The following is a 22301-nucleotide window of genomic DNA, read 5'->3' as shown; positions in this document are numbered from 1 at the left end:
GCACTGAATGTCTGATGTGCTGCTGATTGGGTCCAGTGTTGATATGACAACGCAGGGAGGCGGAGCTTCAGGTGCAGGAGACTGAACACCTGGAGCACCTGAAGCACCTGGAGCACCTGGAAGTGAACCTGCTGGAGGAGAGAAAGAGCAGCAGGAAGCAGGAGAAGCTTCTGGAGCTGATCAGCTGATCTCTGCCTCGAACCCTGGAACATCTGAGAGGAGAGACGGAACAAACACCATCTGAGGGAGGGAGTGTGTGTGTGTGTGTGTGGAAAGAAATGACTGACTGAAAATGTGCTTTAAATTCCCAGTGGAGTTAGCCTTCTTATTTATCTATTCATTTGATTCATTTATTCAGTCATTCATTATTTATGCATTTGTTAATTTACTCAGTCATTAATTTATGTATTTATAATAATGAGTATTATCATAATGACTGTTAATTTATATATTAATTACTTTGTACCAGTAGGATTTGACAGTCCAACAGTGCAGCATCCCTGTGGACTCAGACTGTCAACCCCTCCAGCGTTTACTGGTATTATTGTTGTTTCTGTTATCACTTCTACTACAACTAATAATTATTGTCATTGTTGTTGTTGTTGTTATGTCTGTAGTATGATATCTGTGGTGTTGGCTGTTGTGGGCATGCTGTGTCTTGCAGCAGAGCGCCCCCTGGTGGTCAGAGCAGCCGGTGAGTGAGGGAGTGGAGGAGAAGAGAGTCGAGGCCGAGCGGCTTCCTGCCAGTGAATTCAACATTTATTTTCAGTCCGATAGGAAAATAGATTGAGACTGTTGCTGCTGTCGTTTCTTTTTCTGTCAGAACGAACCGGAACATTAAAACTTCACAAACCGACACCGACGCTCAGAAACACAAAACAAACAGCCGCTAGAAAAACAGAAAGGGCCGACACAGAAAAAAAAGGTGCATTTCACTGATTATGGTGGTTATGAAAACCAACGGGCAGGCTCCACTGTAGCAACGCTTTTATCCGCCAACATCCCATGATGCACCAGTCCCTGTCGCTCCTCCAGCAGTGGACTGGTGTTTCCGCCGGCGCCGCTCTCCGTCCGACGGAGATGTCTGTTATCGTACCGAGAATAAAGTGCAAAACAAAAGCCAGCGGATTTCAGGCCAAAACGCTTCAAACAAACAAAACAAAACAAAACAGAAACATTAAAAAAACTGCAAACCTTTTCCAAAAACAAAAAACAAAACAAAACAACAAAACAGAACAGGACATGTGGTCTGACGCTCCTCTGCAGTCGAGGAGCGACGTTTTCATTAGAGAGGATTTAAAAAAAAAAAAAAAAAAACATGCAGGAAGCCGGCACCGTCTCCCGAAGCAAAGATATCCAGAAAAAAGCTTCAGAACAACAAGAATAATAATAACAATAATATTAATAATAATGAAAAAAACTGCACGTCAACAAGCTGTACAGGAAACCAGCAAAGACAGACATCAACAAAACAAAACAAAACAAAACACATCGTGATAAATTAACAAGAAGCATCTTAGAGATTTAGTAAAACACAACAACAGAACAACTCTCTTTCTCTTATTTGCATGGGCTTGAGCCAAAATGGCGGTGCAGGGCTCTGCACCGGGTTCCCACTCAGGTCCTCATTTATTTACACCTGGCGTTCAAATCTCCAATCAGAAACAAAATGGAGTTTGAAAAAAAAAAACAAACAAACAAAATAAAAACAAACTGTGTAACTGTAATTTTACTTTGTCGCCCCCCGGTGGCAGAAAGCGGTAACTAGCTCAATTTAACATTCTCATACGAGCTTAAGATTCTGTAAAAATGGTGGATAAACGTCAATAACGATCTTTTTGGAGAAAATAGTTTCTTTCTTTCTTTCGTACTCGTTTCCACAACACAACACGATGCATTCTGGGGAGTTTGCTCACGCCACGTCTGCACGACTGTGCATCTTTTGGGAAAGTGTTGGTAGATCTCTCTACTTGAGTTTGATCTCACTTTGATTTCTATTTGAAGCTGAGAGCCGCCAGGTGTAAACACACTTCCTGTCCACAGGTGAGTGACACCTGATCACCAACATGAAGGTGAACAGTGCACGACAAACCAACCAGAGCATTTTAATTAGCCGTGTGCTTTGGGCTCGAGGAATACTAACGAGAGACGATCTGCCAGTGCAGGGGGTCTGCGGTCTCCCACGTTTTTACAAACAAGAAAAACAAAAGGTGAAGTGATACCTGCACTGGAAACTGAATTATCTGAGCAATTATTAGAGGAAAACTGAAAATAAAAATGCTTTGGCAAATGGTGGACAGGAGACACTGAGTGGGTCCGCGGCTGGCTGACACGACTAATATCACAGCAGGGTAAGCCACCAGCACCACCATCATCATCATCATCATCATCATCATCATCATCATCATCTGCAGTGTTCGACCATCAGACTCAGACACGAGCGCCTCCTCTTCACTTTCAGCTCACTCAGACGCTTCCTGCTTCAGTGTGACTGACAAAATCATCTTCCTCTGCTTTGTCCCTCAGGAAGTTTGTTGCAGCGCGGCTTCTAAAAACCCTCTCGTCCCTTTTTTTGTTTGTTTTTGTGACTGGTGAAAAAAACATCTGTTTTCAGCATCAATGTGCTCATCTGGCTGAACTGAAAGTGAATGAAGCCGCACTCAGATCTGCTTTGTGTATCATGTCAACATCAACACGTCATCCGCAAATTAAATTGTGTTATTACAGATATTAGTGCAGTTGCAGTGAATATTTTTCCACAGTTTGAGAGGAAGAGGGCGCTGCTCTTCCTGGAAGCAACGGGGCTGATGGGAAATGTAGTTGTTAATGTGGAGAAACACGAGCACTAGCAGCAGAGGGAGGCTCTCCCAGGTTTCCTGATGTTTACAGTGATACACACAGCGACTTTACTCACCACGGACAGATCTGCACAGTCTTACACAGGAAGTGACATCACAGGACACCGTGTCACAACACTGAGTCCAGCCCTTCGAGGTCAAGGCACCGCTACCCGAATCCCGATCCTTAAATCTTTGATTATCTGACCCGTTTCTGTTTTCTTTTCTTTCTTTTTTTTTTTTTTTTGAGCAACACGGCTCCACAGTGAAAGATTCCCACTTCCTACAACACACTCAAACACCTCGCGTCCCACTGCAGGGCCACACCAGGCCAAACTGGGCCAGACCGGGCCAAACTGGGCTGGACCTGACCAGACCGGACCAAACTGGGCCACACCGGGCCAAACTGGGCCAGACCGGACCAAACTGGGCTGGACCTGACCAGACCGGACCAAACTGGGCCAGACCGGGCCAAACTGGGCTGGACCGGACCAGACCGGACCAAACTGGGCCAAACCAGGCCAAACTGGGTCAGACCAGGCTAGTCGGAGCTTTGTTGGGTTGCTCCCAACCCTCCGATCATGAACCTGACTCCCTTTCGATCTCCACATTGATCAACAGCGGTGAATTTCTACAACCTTGATTCTAATTTTTTGCAAACTTTCCAATCGTAACGCGGCCCTGCAGTGGGTTCACAACTCTGGGCTCACTCACATTTTGCTTTTTGTTTTTTTTTTTAACATTAAGCAAAAGCAACTTTTCACTTTTATTTTACAAATTTAACAGTCAGTTCTCGTGTGTTTTCAGGAGGTCTGACGCAGTCGAGCGGCCCGTCGCCTCTTCTAAAACTCAACTAGGACAGGACGATGTGTTCAAATTCAATACATCGCCATACGAGGCTGTCGCTTTGTGCAGAAAAATGAATATTTTTCTTCTGCTGTAGGAATTACAAAGGAGACAGTTTTACAAGCTCTCCATCCAAAATTAGATTACAGGACTTCTGTACTGGCACGTTTTAACTGTTCAAAATCTAGCAGGACAATTCCTCCACTAAGAGGATTTTTGGCACAGAGGCAAACATAATTCTGCACAGTTAGACGTCATTTTTTTCTAAATCATAATGTGCAGCATGTATCCTGTGTCAAATTGTAAAGACCATAAAGAAAAAAAACAGAACCCCCCCACACCCCGTGCTGTTAACAATTAATTTTACAAAAGTGAAAGGTTGCTTTGAAATGCTCCTTCTGTCTTCTCTCCAAAGCCTTCCACTTACTGCCACAGTTATATAATAGACTCTGATTCCCTCTTATTCCATACTGCTAAACTCTCCGTTGTACAATTTAAAGTAGGATTATTTTTGACCTTATTCTAGCAATAAAAAATAAAGCCAACACCATTCAGTTGGCCCCTAGATGAGTGCAAGCAGAAAGCATAACGATACATCAATCATAAATACTTGTAGTTGTATTTTCTCAATGCATATAACAGAAGTCCATCACATACGCCGACGACGTCTTTCTCTTTTTCAGCTTTTCAGCAGTGCAACTTTTCATTTGTTTCACTTCAGTTTAAAAAGGGCTGAGGCTGGGAGCGCTAAAGCCACACCGAGACATTTTCTTAAACTTTGTTTTTCTGTATTGGCACTTCAGTTCACTGGACAACGACTCGTTAGCATTGCTAGCATTCCTCAACACAGCCGCTGATAAACTGGCAGGCTATCAACATCAGCTTCTGAAAGCAGAATCACTCTCAGTCTGATATTAGTTTTACTGGGCTGACCACACAATTGGCATTTTTGTGACCTTTTTTCCTAGGAATATGTGACTTTATACTACTCTCAAATTAGAATCAGGTAAAACTAGCACTTAAAATAAAATAACACTTTTGGCAAAGAGAGCAACACCAGCAAAGGGAACTACACAACCAGAGGTCTGCTCTGCTTTAAAGGAACGGGGAAACTTTAAACCAAGTTTTGTTTTGTTTTGTTTTGTTTTTGGTGTTTTCCAATATGTTTGAGGCCGAGGATACCCGGCTTTACGTCCACATATACCCCTGTGTTTGAGACGTCCTGGGAGCTGGGAAGTGCCCAGTTTGCACTCCCAGTTTGCACCAGGGTGCGTTCCACAGCTCCATTTTTAGCACGTTCATTTCTTGCCATATCCCAAAAGCATCATTACATATTTTTCTGTCAGATACAAAAAGTCGCTGGTGCACAAAAAGAAATGGCAGAATGCAGTAAACAAATAAAATATTAGAGTTTGTTTGTTGACAGGTTTCACCTGACAGAAGGTTTTTGTCGTAGCAGGAACTTGCTTTGATGTCATTTTGCTGAGAGCCCCAGCGGGACGTCCTGTTGGGGGAGGGGGTGTTGGGGGCACTTTTCCTAACGGCAGCTGGGACCTCTGACAGTTCCCAGGATGTCTCAAACGCAGCATTGGTACATGTGTTAAAATTAGTGATGTTTTTAGGAGCTAAATCAAATATTACCTTTGGCTCTGAGACTGAGCGGCAGGTGAGCGTCCACGGCCGCCTCAGGGATGATGAACCTGATCTGACTACTAGCAGGAGAACAGGAAGTGAAACAGGGGAAACCATCGCACTTCATTGAGGAACGCCAGCAACACTAACGAGCTGTTTTTCTACGTTTAGCTAGACGGGAAATTCTTAAAAACTCACTTTCCCATGATGCAACAAGCGTTGCTGTAACAGTCAAAATGTCACGGTGTCCCTTTAGCCAATCTTTACCTCCCATTGTCACAGGACGGAGGGAAACGAGGACACACACACACACACACACACACACACACACACACACACACACACACACACACACAGCACAACCCAGCTGCAGTCAGTGTGATAACACCTTGATATGCTAGTGTAGACAAAGAGTGTTTGTACAAATCAGCGATTCCACGATGGAGAATGTCGAGGGCGGTCGCGCCCTGCGGTTTGTAGCACCAGCGATGAAGACGCCCTCAGGCGGAGCGAGAGGCGGTTTGGCAGAGGTGATAAAACGCAGATCAGCAATGTGACATTCTGTCTGGGGAAGTGGTGAGTTTCACGTCACGACAGGGGAAGCGGCTTTTCAACGGCGTCCCGCTCCAGGGATTTCACCTCTTTCTGACTGAAACAGGAAGCTGGGGCGGGGCATAATGCAGCGACAGTCTGCTCAAAAACTGCTTTGTTCACAAGCAAATTCAGATTCACATGGATAAAGTCAACCACTGGGATGAAAGGGTGGTGTGTATTAGGCCCGAGAGGCGGAGCCAGAAATAATCCATGAGAGTTTGGTTCACAATTGATTTTCCACTAAAGATACACTGTCCTCCAGGAGGCCAAATAATAATAATAATGATATTTTTTAATATTTTGATAGAAAAATAGAATATTTTTGGAAATCTGTTTGATTTTTTCCAAACCCAAATCTGTGTGAAGTCTCCACCAGTAGAGGTCAGGCTTCACCCACATTTGGGTTTGGGCTTTAGTTACTCTTTAAATTTGTTTTGTTTTGTTTTTTTACATGATACTACAGTGAATAAGTCACTACGGCGAAAGAGACGGCGGGGTCTATGTGCCTTAATTCATTCTCCTCTCAAGCTTTTGAAAAGGAAGATAAAGTCAATGCAGCAGGATTCTTCAGGTTATTTTAGGGGTTGCACGAACGGTTCTAAGATTTTAAGCAATAACCCGCAGCATTTTCGGCCAGCTCACGTGCAAATTCAATCTTGCGTTGTCTGTTCCAAAGCCTCGGTGTCTGGCAGCTCCTTCCTGCTGCACAGGAACAGGAAGTGATGCGTTATGGAATAAACAGAGGAAGAACTGAGCTTGAGCAGGAAGCGGCCCCAAGAAGAAAGGAAGTCCATCGACAGGAATTCCAAGAAAAATCAAAAGGAAAACGAGTCTGTGGCAAAAAAAAGGAGCCTTTTCCGAGAAAACACAAGAAGCGACGATGACAAGCGGTGAAGGTCTGTCTTCCTGGAGGGTCGTGCCAGTCGTTTATCACCGCGGACGCCGTGAGGTGATGTCACACTGCTGATCCAGACAGTTACAATGGTGATCAGGAAGAGCCTGTTAGTGCAAAGGACATGGCAACACACAACGGCGCACGCGAAGCTGGTTAGCCGGCTAATCGTCTAGCGTAAATGTCACTGCTACAGAAGCTAGCTGTCTATGAGAAGCTCTACTTATCCTGCGGCATTTGAAGCTAAATCTACTTTTTAGTGCTACTTGGCTCATCGGTTTGTGCTTTGACTTTTTTGTGCCTGAGCTGGTGCCATTTTTTTTTTTTTTTTCAACAGTGAAGGAAAACCTCGGTATGTTCACACACTTTGAGGTCTGTCCCTCGGTCTCTCCAGGCGGCGCTGTCGGGGGTTTCAACATTTCTGTCGTCTGTTTGCTTCAACTGAAACGTCGGTGGTCGTTTAACCCTTTGAAACCTGAGCCAAGTCATTTGATTTCTTTCAAAAATATGGGAAAGAAAAGGCAATGAGCAAATCACCAACCAAAAACTGGAAAAGCACAAGGTTGTCACTAAGATTTAAAAAAAATAATAATAATTATGTTAAACCCGCGGGCTCCTGGGTTTCAAAGGGTTAAGCTTCTCAAGAGTTTTGGCCCCTGGAAACCGGACAGAAACCCACCGCACCATTTTTATTTTTTGCCCTTCCTCAAAAACAAACTGTTCACATATATGTGGTTTAAAATCGAAAACAGTATAAACAATTAAACTGATTTTAAATTCTTTTGAACCCTTTGCTTGGGCGAAACAGTACGCCAACATTTCAGATATCTGAACAAAGTGCATGTTTTATCTTCCTGATACAAAAGCGTTTCTGCTCTGGAGAACGTTCAGTTTTTGGCCTCAAGTCTGTGCAGCGCGAGTCAGGATTTCTGCCGAGAGACGGGTGGAAAGACCGAAAGCCAAGACGCTCATTTCTCTCCCGTCTCTAGATTTGGCCTCTGTTCCTCATCACTCCTTCCTCTGCTTTGCGTTCACACCGCCAGCGACAGCAGCGCGCGCTCAGTTTCATCTCCGACAAACGGAGAACCATCGGCGAGCGACAAATCAAGAAGCCGTCGTCCGTTCGTTCATCTCCTGTAGGGCTGAGCGACGATCTGGTTTCACTTACAAAAATGCAATACGCACAGTTTTCTACAGCTTCTGTTTGAGACACGACGAGAGCAAATGACTGAAAAACCGAGGCTTGAAAAATGGCTGCATCCATCTTCAAACAGATGTTCCCTAATCGGTGCTCTCTCAGAACAATGCAGCGCCATGACAGGCAAAACAAAAGCAACCGGCAATTGCAAATTCTGCCGATTTAGCAGCATCAATCTGCTGAAATAAAGAAATAGAATGAACGGCTCTGACCTTGGCCTAAACAATATGAAAAACTCTGGATCAATTCAGTCATGATTATGAAAAAAACGTTGCTTAAAAATACATTGAATTGTTGACTTGAATCGTGGTTTGCAAAGTCAAACTGAATTTGAAAAAACAAAACAAGTTCTGAAATTTAAACACTGCACGGATGGAATCGCAGCCTCTGAAACCGAGCTGCCGCTGTGCAGGTGTGTTACCTGAAACCCCGTGCTGATGACACCACCAACAGGCAGCGAATCACGCGCTAACGGCGGCGAGACGGCGGCACGATGACGCAGCTGCCGGCGGCGTGAACGCAGAGTTACCTCAACCAGGGATCAGTAAGTGCTAATGTCAGTATCACAAGATGGCGTCTCTCTCACTTTGAGAGCATGTCGGGGTAAAAGGAGAAAAAACAAAACATTCAACATCGCACGTCTAAAAAACACTGGCAGGCCCGGCCGCTGTCGCCGGGCAGAATAAGGGGGAATGCACCTTTAAAACACAAACACGCACACACACTGTAAAAGTCAGCTGTGTTGTCGATCAGCTGGTGTTTCTTTGAGATTTTGAACAATATTACAGAAAATCAAAAAGACGACTCCCACCTCCTCGGTGAGCTCTGACGAAGGAACCACGCGAGGCGATTTCATCCTTGGCGAGCAGATCTGAACATTTTGTTTTGTCGTCCGATAAAAACTCCGATTGGCCAAAACTCTTCCTAGGAAAAAAAAAGTAGCTCAATAAATAAATTAATTTCTGTTTTTTTTGTTTGTTTTTTTTTAAACTCACGCAACACTTAATGTAGTACTTTTGGGCAATTTGTAATTAGAAGTGCCTTGGGGAGAACAGCCACCCCTGTCTGCTGCCACGTTTCTGGGAAGCCGTTCGAACACACACACACACACACACACACACACACACACACACATACACAGACACACACGCATACACGCCTATCTATCTACAGACTAAAACCAATAAAAACACAACAAACCAAAGCTGTGTAGAACAGAAGAGCTCTTTGAAGAGAGCAGGGCTGCGCTTCGATTCCCATTCAATACAAAAGTCCAATTCATTCTCTTGACTGAATCTTTTTTTTTTCCACGTCGCTGCAACCTTTCCATACTTTTCCAGACCTCCTTGTTCAATTAAAGGCTTGTAGAAAAAAAAGCTTTTGCTGTACATTTCCAGACTCTCCAAGCCTGCCGTGACACCACGTTCGCTCTCAGCCGCTCCACTTAAAAGTCGTATAAAATTAAACATCCTCAAACTCTCTTTCTTTTTTGAAGTATTATTTGACTGAGAATCCTCCGTTTGAATTGAAGGTGAATCGAGGCCCAGCTCTGCAGAAGAGGTTTTTTTTTTTTTTAATTTTTTTTAGCACAAAAGAACCTTTACAAGGCTCTGACCCGTAATATCTTCTCTCTAGCGACTTCAGGCTGAACTCGGTCCGGGGCCTGACTCAATACTAAACACGCGCCTCCTTCCCTCCTGCCAGTCCTGCTTCCACATGTCTTCCTTCCATCCTTTTCCCTTTCACTTTCCCCTCCCGTTCCTTTCTTCTATCTGCATTCTGCTCTGCAAAATCACTGATGGTCAGAAAAAGGCAGGGCATCATATATCCTGCTCTGACCGACCTTTACTCCCCAGCGCTTCAGAAATCAAGAGAGGAGGGAAGTGAGGCTGGAGGGAAGTGAGGAAGGGAGGCAGAAGGCAGCGGAGGAAGCAGAGTATTCCCTCAGGCCCGGCCACCTCAGGAGTCCAGAGTCATTATTCTCGTTTCCACCCACAGTCAAAACACAGACAAACATGCAGTTTAAAGAATCACAGCAAAATGGTTGCCACCTGCCTGGAGGTTTGCTCCCGGCAGTGTCTTTACAAGTGCAAGGGGAGCCGATGGAAGGTTAGTTACTAGTGGTTTTGGCTTCATTTATCCTCCTCGATCGGCCGCCTGCGGCAGCCGACCTGGGATTTCCACCAACGGATGAGAGTTAGAGAGAGAGAGGCTGTCAGGTGAGGTAAGAGCTTGTTAAAAGCTTGTAGGTGACGACGAAGAAGGGCAGGATGGGAGTTTAATGTCAGACAGACGGGAGCAAGGGGAGCAGAAAAATATGAAAATGAATGACGAGGAGAGAAGGAGAGGAGGAGGACCGGGGCTAGTGTCCTTCTCTCTTAGAGGAGGTGCTGCTACTCTTCGCTGGCTCCTCTTCCTCAACCTTAACCTCAACTTGCACCGCTGTGGACACAGAGGAGCCGGCAGACGAGGAGGAGGAGGAAGACGAGGAGGAAGGTGGGGTGCTGATGTGCAGAGTGGCATGCGGCTCCACCGGCGTCAGCGTTATCTCCACCTCCCCACGATCCTCATGGTGCTTAGGGGGAGGAAGAGCAGGAGGAGGAAGAGCGGGAGGAGGAGGAGGAGGAGGAGGAAGAGGATGGTGCGCTGCAGGTGGAGCAGCAGTGGCTACGCCGCTATTGTTGTTGTTTCCGGGTCTCGGCGCCCTCTGGATGACCTCCACCATGGCGGTGCGACCTGAGCCTGCCAGGTCCCAGCTGGGCGTGGGCGTGCTCTGCAGCAGCAGCAGGGGCCTGGCGTGGCGGTCCGGCTCGGCAGCCTGACCCGCCTGGCACTGCACCACCACCCCGCGGTGCTCCACGGTCAGCGGGTGGCCCGGGTCCGACACGGCCGGCAGCTGGCCCGTCAGAACCAAACCCTGCTGGTCCTGGAAGACCAGCTCCACCACCTGCTGGGAGGAGGAGGACGAGGCTTTCTGGATGACTCCGCCAGTGAGGGAGGTGATGATAGGAGGGTGGGAGGAGGACGCAGGAGGAGCAGGAGGCTGTGGAGGAAGAGCAGCAGGGGGAGGTGGTGGAGGAGGAGGAGGCGGAGGGGGAAGGGCGTCCTCCGGCCGAGGTTTTCTCGGTCGGCCGCGTTTCCGTTTCACCGGAGGAGCGCTGGTGACAGAACTGGTGGAAACCCCGGCCGTGCCGCCGCCCGCGCCCGACGCCACTGACTCCAGGGGGCGCTTGTTGGCGTTCCCTCGCGCCCTCTGGACCACAGAGGTGGGCGCCGCCGGGGCAACGGTGACCGGCGCGTGTTGCTGCTGCTGTGCAGGAGGAGCAGGAGGTTGAGGCGGTGGGGGCGGGGCAACCTTTTCCCTCTCGGCATACGACAGACAGCCCTGGGGCAGAATCATCACCGGAACCGCCCCGCCCTGTTGCTGGGGTAATGTTGCCATGGCGATGACCTTCACCCCACCACCGCTGGCGGCGGCGGTCGGGCCTCCGCCTCCAGACGCCCCCCCGACGACCGAGGTGTCTTTGGGCGCCAGGGACGGCGGGGAGGAGCGAACAGAGAGCTGGGTCTTGTCGGGAACGGAGCTCCGAGGGAGGATTCTGGGTAAGTGCTTCATGAAGGCCTCCACCTGCATCAAGTCAAGGCAAACTCAGTCAGCTCAGTCTCGCTTTAGGTTTTTCTGCCCATCGGGAATTCTAGAACCACCCTTCATGAAAACGGTTTTGAAAAAAGGAAAGAAAAAAAGGAGATTCGCGCAGAACCACAGATACCTGGAGGTCATGACCTACCGCAGGGCGCAGAGAGGAAGAGGAGGAGGGAGGGGGAGGAGCGTCGAGCGAGGAAGGTTTGGCTGCTGATCCTGATTTGTCTCCAGGCTGAAGTTTGGCCGAAGAAGAGGAGTCTCCACCTTCTTTATCTCTCTGAGGACAGACAGAGGAAGAGTTAGCAGCAGTGCGACATGACGTGTGATCAGTGTTTGCCACATCAAATGCTCAAGTGAAAACCTTTAAGTCGGTGGCACTGCCTTCGCTCTCGGCTCCGCCTCCTTTAGAGGAGACAGGTGTTTTCTTGATGACCTTGTGGGGCTTGGCTGGACCTCCTGCAGGAGAAAAACACAGTCAGTGAACTCTGAGAGAGAAACTTTATAGGTGCACGTGTTGCATTTCTTTTTGAATGTTTTCGTCCCAGCTGGGCAACAAACGATTTCAGGAGAAGCTCAGACACTGAAGACGTTTAAGAAGCCCTGCACTGTTTTTTGAAAGACATTTAATCTTTCTCTACAAGTCAAATGGTGTGTCTCAAATCGCGCACTTCCGTTAGTGCACTGTCTGTAAGTACACTTAGCTGACAGTACACTTACCGGCACAGTGCGCGAATTTCGACAGTGAAGGGTGTCTCAATTGGCGCACTTCCCGTTGTGCACTTACCGGAAATGACGATCGCCACAGTCGGCATCAGGCGAGCCGACCGCGGCACCGGCCGTTCACTTGTCAGATCCGGCAGACCTGACCAGGTGGGCGCAGTACCGACCGGAGCCGCGGCCGGCCCACCTGATGCCGACCGGAGCCGCGGCTGGCTTTGGTTTTCGGTGATAAAGTTAACCAGAAGTAGACGTGTACACATCCTATCTTCAAAATAAAAGCATCACCACTGCTTCTAAGGTATTAGTTTTATTTTTGTGAACAACCGGAAGTGACTGTACTTTGCACAATCGCTAGCTTGACAGTTATCCGAAAACGTCGAAGCAATTTTCAAAACAGACGTTATTTGGACAAACTGACCACATATTTGGAATCTAGTTACTTTCTCGCATGAAAAAAAATTAAAACTTAATAAAGTGACATATTAACAGTCGTAAAAAGGAAAAGTCAAGTCAGCTTTTTTAGGTAGCTACTTCGGGTCAGTGGTGCCGTTAGGGTGAGAAGTGTCCATCGTTCCACTCTCAACTTTTTGACCGTTTTGAGTGTACATCCGGGTATTTGCAGTGCACTGCATTTTGTTAGTATTTTCACTGTGAACGCACTTATGGACTCAAAATACTAAATGTAAGTGCAGAAGTGCGCGATTTGAGACACAACAAAAGTCACAAACGCTGTACATTTGTTTACAGTCCCACACAAACACATTGTCGTCAAGCTGGTGGGTTGACAGTAAACAGTGGTGTGGTGTAAAGCACCAAACTGTAACCCTTCGTCGACCAAAGGCTGTTTGCACCGTCTTGTAAGGACTGTTTCTCACTTTTTAAAATACACATTTCTCAAATTTCATTTCTCTTGGTTGTTAAACGCTCAGATCAGCTGAACTGGGTGGAAACATTTGGAACTGTTTTGCCTGACTGAAACTGAATGTCACACACACACACACACACACACACACACACACACACACACACACACACGGCAGACCTGCGAGTGCAGCGGAGGTGACGAGCTCCGCCTGACTGCAGCGTGGGTTCACGATGTGCTCCTGCACCAGGAAGCGAGCGATCTCCACCACGGTGTCGAAGGAACGCTTCAGGATCTTCTGCGCCCAGTCGCAGATCAGCTCGCACGCCGCCTCTGTCACTTCCTGTTTGTACGTCTGGACGAGCTCCGTCAGCTCCGACTGGAGACGAGGAGGAAGAAGAAGAAAAAGAAGAGGAGGAGGAGAACGTTAACAAGGGTCAACAACAACAGATGCTAAAAACAAACAAAAATTTTAGTTCCTGTAGATGGCGCGGTTTCTTTGTCTGTTCAGCATTCAGTGGCTATCGCTGCTAACTACCCATTTCTTCTTCTTCTTCACTTCCTGTGCAGCAGGAAATGAAGAAGAGCCACCAGGCATTGCGTGTTTAAAACCGACAGCGGAACGTGTTCACGCTCCGGATGTAGACGGGATCTCTGCTAGTCAAGTAGTGGCAGTGTAGGCAGATTTAGTAGCAGTCTAAGTACTGGTATAAGTAGTGTAGTATAGTATAAAGTGCAGTAATACATGTAGTAGTACATGTACTAGAATTATTATTACAGTTGGTAACATCAGTGTAAGTTTATGTGGTATTCTGTGGGCAGGAGTAGTATTTTATAAGGTAGTTTATGCAGTATATGCACTAACAGGTTTATATGTAGTAGAAGCAGACAGTAGACAGATAGTAGTAAAGGTAGTAGTACTGCATTTAGTAGTAGGTACTACAGTACATGTCATCTATGCAGTAACAGTATGCAGTAATACATGCAGTGGTGTGTTTCTCAGCGTACCGGGTCGTTCTTCAGGTCCAGGTTGGGCAGCAGAGGCATGTTGAGCACCGTCTTCCTCCTGATGCCGCTGTAGCAGTACGTACCAACCAGGAAGTCAGGGAATTTAACCAGCAACCTGCAGCCTGCTTAACAGGGGGTCTGACTAACAGGAAGTTGAACTAACAAGAAGGTCTGCTCAACAGGAAGTCTGTCTGGCAACATCTGTCCAGCAACGACACATCTGATCACACTTCCTCCAGAGCTAGCCAACACAAGGAGATGTTCCACCTCCAGGAACATGTGGTTCCACCTCCAGCAAACATGCACAATCACCGGGATGGTCCCTTAATCGTCTGTGTTGTTCAGACGATGATGGAGAACCAGAACCTGACGGTCAAAGGATATTTGGACTGTCCCCTGCCGCCGAGCCGCCGAGCCTTGATGTTGGGGAAAATGTCTCTGATGATCTTCCCGAAGTTGGCCGCACTCAGAGGACGATGCTGCAGGTTCTCACAGTACCGCCTGAACCAGGAGGAGGAACGAGGACAGAGAACGAGAAGACGAATCAGGGCAGAGAACAAAACAAGGAACAAGGACAAAGTGAAAGAGAGGTATAAGGACAAGGACAGGAAGAAAGAGAAGAGTACCAAGGACAGGGAGGACAAGAAGAAGAATGAGGACAGAGGGAATGAGAAGAGGAACAAAGACAGAGAGAAAAAGGACAAAGAGAATGAGGACAGAGTGAGCGAAAAGAGGAACGAGGACGGGGAGAACAAACACAAAGAGAACAAGAAGAACAAGGAAAGTGAGAGTCTGGTTTGCTCTCTGCAAAACTGACCAGCAGAGTGACTCGCCAACACAGACGACATGCCTGCACCAAAAGAAGTGTGCTAACTGCAGCTTCTAGGAGAAAATGGGCATTTCTCGTTGTTGCTATGGCAACCTGTGAGACTGTGGCCACACACACAATTAACAAATACAGATTAACAAATATCTGTGCTGGAACTGAGATATTTTGTTCTAATTTGAGATATGAAACGTTTCAAGTTCTCCCGTAAATTCAGTCGCAGCCGTGTTGTCATGACTTCTTGTTTCCAGCAGGTGTCACTGTTCGCCGGCTGTAACCCTAACCGTCCACAGCAGCGCTCAGTTACTCAAACTGAGACCACAGAGTGCCACGACTCACCCATCAGGACTGATTATTGATCACAGACGTGTGATAACATAATTTTAACATAACATAATTTAACTTAACATAATTTTTCTGATCATTCGGAGTTTGTGAGCAAGTGAATTTTTTTAATCAAGCCAGTAGGGCGAGCATCTTTCCCTCACACATTTATGATTTCTCTGGATATTTTTTCCACTGTAAACCTGTAAACTGTAAACCACATCAGAGGCTGTGTGTGTGTGTGTGTGTGCTGACTTGTAGGTCTCGTAGACGTCCTGTTTGGGCAGGCAGGTGTCTGAATGCTCCTCCAGGTGGCTGCGGATCCAGTTGCAGGTGTGAAGCTGGTCGGCTGTGTTGAATGAACTGGAGTCGCCACCGCTGCTGTGTACAACACCACACACACACACACACACACACACACACACTTCATTATCAAGTTACATCACACTTTACAACTAATTATGTTTGCTCCTTTTTGAGCGGCCTCTAATTAATAAAAGCATAGAAGAGAAAGGAAAAGTCGTTAAATATGAAGCCAAAAAATTAATCCTGTAATTTGAGACGTTAAACTCTGAACGGGGTCAAACTGACCCCAGAGATGATGAGAGTGAGGGACCTGCAGGCGATAACGTATTTGATGATGATGTATTTTTTCTGACAGTGTTTAGCCATATCTATTAAACTGTGCTCTGGCTGGACTGTTGTCGGAGTGTTTTCTTACTTGTCTAAATTTAAGGGAAATTAGTCGTCAGACACACACACACACACACACACACACACCTCTTGTCTCCGGAGCTGGGGCCTGACGGCAGCTGCAGGTACAGGTAGAGCTTGTCGTTGTCGGAGAATCGCTGAACATCTTGCTGTTGGGCGACAAAATCAAATCACATCTGACACGCACTTTCCCCTTTTCCTGGTTTTGTTGCCGGACCCCCGCTAGCAGAGGGAGGGCCTAGAAACCCACATGATGCCACTTTGTTCAAAACTAACCGACTGGAGCCCCCTAGTGGTGACCTGTTTGTTTACAGAAGTTTCCTGCCATTCATAAAAACAGGAGAGGTTTAATTCATTATGCAGCAGTGAGATCCAGCCAAGTGATTTGATTGGACAAACTAGTAGGGGTAGGGGAAAAATCACTTGAGTAATTATTTTTTGATTTTCATTTTTTGACCAATAAATCGTAATATCAACTGTAGTAAGAATTGCAGCACATATCAAAGGTATCATGATAATATCAAATCAGGAGATAAACAAATCATCCCAGTCTGAGTAACTACACAGTAAAATAATAACTTGCTGTTTAAGAATTAAACAACAGCTGAAATGAATAAAAATAAGCAAACAGCGAGGAGAGGCTGCAGCGCCACCCTGTGGATTCAGCTGGAACATTTCAAAGTGAAGGGAGATTCTCACCAGGATCTGATCCACTTTGGTCTGTACGTTCTTCCTGCAGGAGAAAACACACAGATCATTCAGAGACGTCTTTTCACACCTGGCTTCAGCTGAACCTGAACTTTCAGATGGATAAATACGTCGTTTAGAGTTTGTCGGACATGTCAACCTTCAATTTCAGTCGGAACACGAAAATCACAAATGTCCCAGTTAATGAACCTAAAGAGAGGAATGACTCTGTTTCTCTGAGGTTTGAATTTCCACACATTTCTCAGCAGCCTTGAAAAAAAAACCTGTGTGAGTTGTAACTTTTTGTTGGTTTGTTTGTTTGTTTGTTCCACCTTCACAGTTTTGTTTGTTACAGTGAAAACTCCCAGATCCAAGAGCCTTTCAGCGACTTTCAGAGTCTTGTCTGCCAAAACTCAAGGACTCCAGATGGTCATGTTTTGTTTGGGGTCAACCATCAGAGCCATCCTGGTAAAAAGAAATGTCCAGGAACCTGCCCACTGCCTACTAAATTACGTGTGTGTGTGTGTGTGTGTGTGTGTGTGTGTGTGTGTGTGTGTGTGTTCACCCAATAGTTTCAAGGACATCCATCCATTTTCCAAAAACCTTCAAGGCCTTGTTTTGTTTTCCTTACAGGAACACTTCACGCTTAATTTTTGTATCAAGTACCGCCTTCAGTCCCTGACGAAGATGCAGTGAAAATAATTTCCACGCTGCACGAGAGGATTTGTGCAGAGAAACCTGATCATACGACTTGGATGTCAGAGACGCGGCTTACACAGCGTGACGAGAGCGAGCTTCATCTGACCCTCTGAGTGTGTGTGAACACGAGTTTGCAGTTTAATGATATGACTCACTATTATGACTATGGTCCCTATCAAATAAGCCACTAATCAATAAAATAATTAATATAGTAAAATTACTAACCCAGTTTTCCACTGGATCAGAGATGGCTGGAGTTTCTTGGAGTTTACTATGACAGTTTGTGTTAAAACTTTGGAGGCTGAGGGCAACACATAACGAGGACTGGATACAAGCATTATGCATTTTGGGTGAAGTGTCCCTTTAAAATCCATACAAAGATTTTCAAGGTCCGCTGGGAGCCGTACGAACGTGAAGTGAAGTGTGACAAACATCAGCTTTTCTCAGCATAAACAAAGTTTGGAAGAGAGAAGTGAAACTCACGAGATGTTGCTCTTGAGTTTCTGCAGCAGCATGCTGGGCTCGGTGTCGCCCTCCCCCCCCTCCAGACCCCCCTCCCCCCGCCGGGACGCCTCGGCCCGCTGGTGACCCTGGTCCTCCGCCATCCGGACCAGAAACTAACCGGCACACAGCTTCATCTGAGAGGAAGAGGAGAGGAGAGAAAGCATCTGTCACTTCAGTTATCCTGCTGTAAAAATGAAATGGACTCTTACTTTGTTGAGTTGATGTATTTCCTGTTGAAAGAGGAAGTCTGGGTGGGACAAGGTGCAGGTAAGCATCATTCACAAACCAAGTGCAAACCAACAAGACATCTACAGCAGCGCATCTGGACTATTGTATTTTATTTGGAAGCAATGCATCTGGTCCTTTATCCTGTTAATATAACATGTCCTTCAACTTACAAGTAATGATAATAATGATAACTTAGTCCATCTGACAACAGCAGCCCTTTAAAAGGAAAACAGTCACATAAAGAAGAGAATCATCAGTGAGGACGTTTTTAACTCGTTCCTCCCCGAGGCTGGAAGAGCTGCAACGAGCTCTGTGGACGTTTTTAAACCACAACTGAAAACTGATTTACTCAACTTCACTTTTAATTAACTGTCACACTTCCTTTGTTGTACTTTTATCCTGTTCTTTTACATAGTTTATTGTTGTATCCTCCTTTATTTTACATTGTCTTCCTTTGCTTCTACATATTTTACTGTTTCTACATCTCAATTTGTTTTATCTCCATCTTTTATATATCTTGACGTTGTTTTTTTTTTTTTTTTTTGCTGCCTCTCGTTTCTTATTCAGTTGATTTGTGCACGATTTGCACTTGTTGTAAATTGCCTGTTTTCATTTTATTCTCCTGTTCACCTTATTGTAAGGCAGTTTGAGCTACATCCCCTGTATGAAAGATGCTTAATAAATAAAGTATTATTGTTGTTGTTGTTGTTGCTGTTATCAAATAAAGCCTGTCTAAAGCCTGCCACACAATCAGCAACACAGGCAAGCACATTTAAAGGTTCTTCAGAAACAGAAAATTCTATGTATTATTATCATTATTAAATGAAGCCTGTCTGGATAACTATGAAAAAGTTGATGCTATATTCTGGTGACAGTCATTTAAAACTATAAAACAGGGGTCATTCAAGGCCTAATCAGGATGCTATTACACAGCGTCCTGATTGGTGGAAAAAGCCTGAAGGAAGAAAGGCCTTTTTGATTGTATGTAAGGTAAGCAAAATGTCTCTTAAATGATAGAATGTGAAAAAAAATTTAAAAATATAAAAATGTTACATGACAGCCGAGTTTCATCCCAGATCTTGTCTAAAACAAGTTATATAAATACAGTACTGTTATTATCATTTCTAGTAGTAGTAGTATTTGTGAATGAAATGATTTAACATTGTCAGCTCTGTTACAAAGGCTGTGGAACCCAGACATACAAATGCACCCTGTGCTTCCCCATCTGACAGCGCCTCACTGTATTTATTGTGGCTTTTACAGGACTTTGTGTGCTGCAGCAGAACGTGTTCCACCAGCAGAACGTGTTCCACCAGCAGAACGTGTTCCACCAGCAGAACGTGTTCCACCAGCAGAACACGCTCCACCAGCAGAACGTGTTCCACCAGCAGAACGAGTTCCACCAGCAGAACACGCTCCACCAGCAGAACGTGTTCCACCAGCAGAACACGCTCCACCAGCAGAACGTGTTCCACCAGCAGAACACGCTCCACCAGCAGAACACGCTCCACCAGCAGAACGTGTTCCACCAGCAGAACACGCTCCACCAGCAGAACGTGTTCCACCAGCAGAACACGCTCCACCAGCAGAACGAGTTCCACCAGCAGAACACGCTCCACCAGCAGAACGTGTTCCACCAGCAGAACACGCTCCACCAGCAGAACGTGTTCCACCAGCAGAACGTGTTCCACCAGCAGAACACGCTCCACCAGCAGAACGTGTTCCACCAGCAGAACACGCTCCACCAGCAGAACGAGTTCCACCAGCAGAACACGCTCCACCAGCAGAACGTGTTCCACCAGCAGAACACGCTCCACCAGCAGAACGTGTTCCACCAGCAGAACGAGTTCCACCAGCAGAACACGCTCCACCAGCAGAACGTGTTCCACCAGCAGAACACGCTCCACCAGCAGAACGTGTTCCACCAGCAGAACGAGTTCCACCAGCAGAACACGCTCCACCAGCAGAACACGCTCCACCAGCAGAACGTGTTCCACCAGCAGAACGTGTTCCACCAGCAGAATACGCTCCACCAGCAGAACGTGTTCCACCAGCAGAACACGCTCCACCAGCAGAACACGCTCCACCAGCAGAACGTGTTCCACCAGCAGAACACGCTCCACCAGCAGAACGTGTTCCACCAGCAGAACACGCTCCACCAGCAGAACGTGTTCCACCAGCAGAACACGCTCCACCAGCAGAACGTGTTCCACCAGCAGAACGTGTTCCACCTGCCAACAGGTGATCAGTAGATCCCCGCTGCACAGACGCACGATGAAAACAGTGAAACAGTCATGCAGCTCCATGCAGCGCAGCAGCTGCAGTTTGTTATGGAGAGCAGACAGACAGGCAGACAGACAGGCAGACAGACAGGCAGCAGACACTCCCACCTCTGTGCTGTCACTGCAAACAGCGCGCGCACGCACGCACACACACACACACACACACACACACACACACACACACACACACACACACAGAGTAACCTGCAGCTCTGCCTCGGCCAGCCTGCCGCTGTAGCTTCATGCTTCATGTGTGACAGCCATGAAGGCCCTGTGCCTGTCAGGGGCCAGAGCGACACATGCCGGCGGGCAGAGCCGGGCGGAGCGGCGGGCAGAGCCGGGCGGAGCGGCTGTCAGAGCCGGGCGGAGCGGCGGGCGGAGCGGCGGGCAGCCCGGCAGAGGAGCGTGTTCCTGCCGCCGCCGCGCCGAGCCCAGCCGCCTAGCTTAGCCTGCTAGCGGAGCGTCAAACCCGCAGCCGCCGCGCTCAAAGTGACTCCTGCTCCCGTCCTGTTTACAGCGGGTCATGTGCCACCATTTACTATCCCACACACACACACACACACACACACACACACACACACACACACACACACCGAGCACAGCGACATGCTACCGCCTGCTAGCCTAGCCAGCTTGCTAACTAGCTAGCCCCACAGCAGCTAGCCCAGGGCTCCTCGGGGCATTAGCGGACGCAGCTAGCTTCACTGCGGAGCTTTAGCTGCATTTTTCCGAGCAGGTAGAACACCTGCGCCACACCTGCACAGAGCCGGGCGGCGCGTGCCTTCTCAGAGGAGAGAGAAAGGAAAATCAAGAGAAAACAGGCGCTTTCCTAGCTAGCAAGGCTGCTGCTAACCGAAAGGAGCTAGCTGGCTAGACGAGTTAGCTGCTGTTAGCTAGCATTAGCAAGCCCTGAAACAGCCCTCAAAACATGTTCAGCTCGCGTTTTAAAGGTCACAATAATTCCTGAGACAAGTTTATACAAACTGGGATTATTATATGGCCTATTCCGTGTCACACGTTACAGGAATTATTTTACAAAAGAAAAAGAAAGTACCTGAGCCAAGATAGAGCAAAAATCCCCTTTCAGATTTTTTTGTGATTGGACGACTTTGTTATGTCTGCCTGACTACAAAGCCAGCGTCTATTGCGATTGGTCAGCTGTTTAAGTCCTACCCAGATACCGAAAGCGCGTGAAATCCTATTGGCTGAGCGGAATTATTTTTCGGAGAAAGATTATTCTGGTTGGATGTGTTTTCCTGGTCTGCCCAGTTACAAAACAGATGAATTTCTCTCACGAAATCTGCATAGCAACAGCGACCAGGCGGGCAAGAAAATGAAACCAAAATAAGTTTTAACACGTTTAATGAATTTTGCCAATAAATGTTTGTATTCTGAAACAGTGAGAAAATACAGACACGTGTGTGTTACGTAACAGACCACAAGCAAACAGAAACACATATAAACAAAAATTCACAGGCAAGCAATGTTTTACGGTAGAGACGCAGTGCTGCATTTAGTGTATAAAGTGTATAAAATGAGGCCAAAGGCTGATGGGAAATGATCACGGTCCAAAGTGACGTCCTCAAACATCTTCCTCAGTGAAAAAAACCAAAATATGGACTTTATGATGACATTAAAAGAAAAAAGACAGTCAGAGCATCCTGGTGAAGCTGACATGAGACAAGGTTTGGCATGTTTGCTTGATGAAGAACTGAAACAGTCCATTATTGAAAATGATCAATTTTCTGTTGGTCAGTTAATTTGATTAATGGACCTGAAGCACTTAAAACAGTTCAACAGAACAA

The 22301-nt window shown here is 46.7% G+C and overlaps 1 protein-coding gene across 3 annotated transcripts; it reads right to left on the bottom strand.

The window, feature by feature from the left end:
- Positions 1–741: 741 nt before the first annotated feature.
- On the bottom strand, positions 742–21622 carry rfx5 (regulatory factor X, 5). Of its 3 annotated transcripts, XM_030063682.1 has the most exons (12): positions 21253–21534; positions 18196–18216; positions 17966–18120; positions 16796–16829; positions 16163–16245; positions 15638–15763; positions 14617–14733; positions 14233–14311; positions 13405–13603; positions 12004–12098; positions 11788–11919; positions 742–11627 (listed from the first exon to the last, which is right to left on the bottom strand). In XM_030063682.1, exons 3-12 carry the CDS (start codon positions 18085–18087, stop codon positions 10362–10364), a joined length of 2253 nt encoding a protein of 750 aa, XP_029919542.1. In that variant the 5' UTR covers positions 18088–18120; positions 18196–18216; positions 21253–21534; the 3' UTR covers positions 742–10361. The 3 variants fall into 3 exon arrangements, with proteins under 3 accessions (XP_029919542.1, XP_029919541.1, XP_029919543.1); XM_030063681.1 differs by lacking the exons at positions 18196–18216; positions 21253–21534 and adding an exon at positions 21551–21622; XM_030063683.1 differs by lacking the exons at positions 18196–18216; positions 21253–21534 and adding an exon at positions 21551–21622 and having other exon boundaries at positions 15638–15760.
- Positions 21623–22301: the final 679 nt, after the last annotated feature.

The sequence above is a fragment of the Myripristis murdjan genome, chromosome 11, assembly GCF_902150065.1.
Source record: "Myripristis murdjan chromosome 11, fMyrMur1.1, whole genome shotgun sequence".
In the NCBI taxonomy this organism is placed as follows: domain Eukaryota; kingdom Metazoa; phylum Chordata; class Actinopteri; order Holocentriformes; family Holocentridae; genus Myripristis; species Myripristis murdjan.
Note: the sequence above shows the minus strand (reverse complement) of the source record. Positions and strands in the feature narration are given on the sequence as shown.

Bases quoted from the DNA above. Each gene is read 5' to 3' on its own strand.
- rfx5 (XM_030063681.1), bottom strand. From the start codon at position 18,087: ATGGCGGAGGACCAGGGTCACCAGCGGGCCGAGGCGTCCCGGCGGGGG. The intron at 12,099-13,404 runs GTCTGCCGTGTG...TTTCTCCTGCAG, and splicing joins CACCTCCGCTGCACTCGCAG to GAGGTCCAGCCAAGCCCCAC. The intron at 11,628-11,787 runs GTAGGTCATGAC...GACTTGATGCAG, and splicing joins CTTCCTCTCTGCGCCCTGCG to GTGGAGGCCTTCATGAAGCA.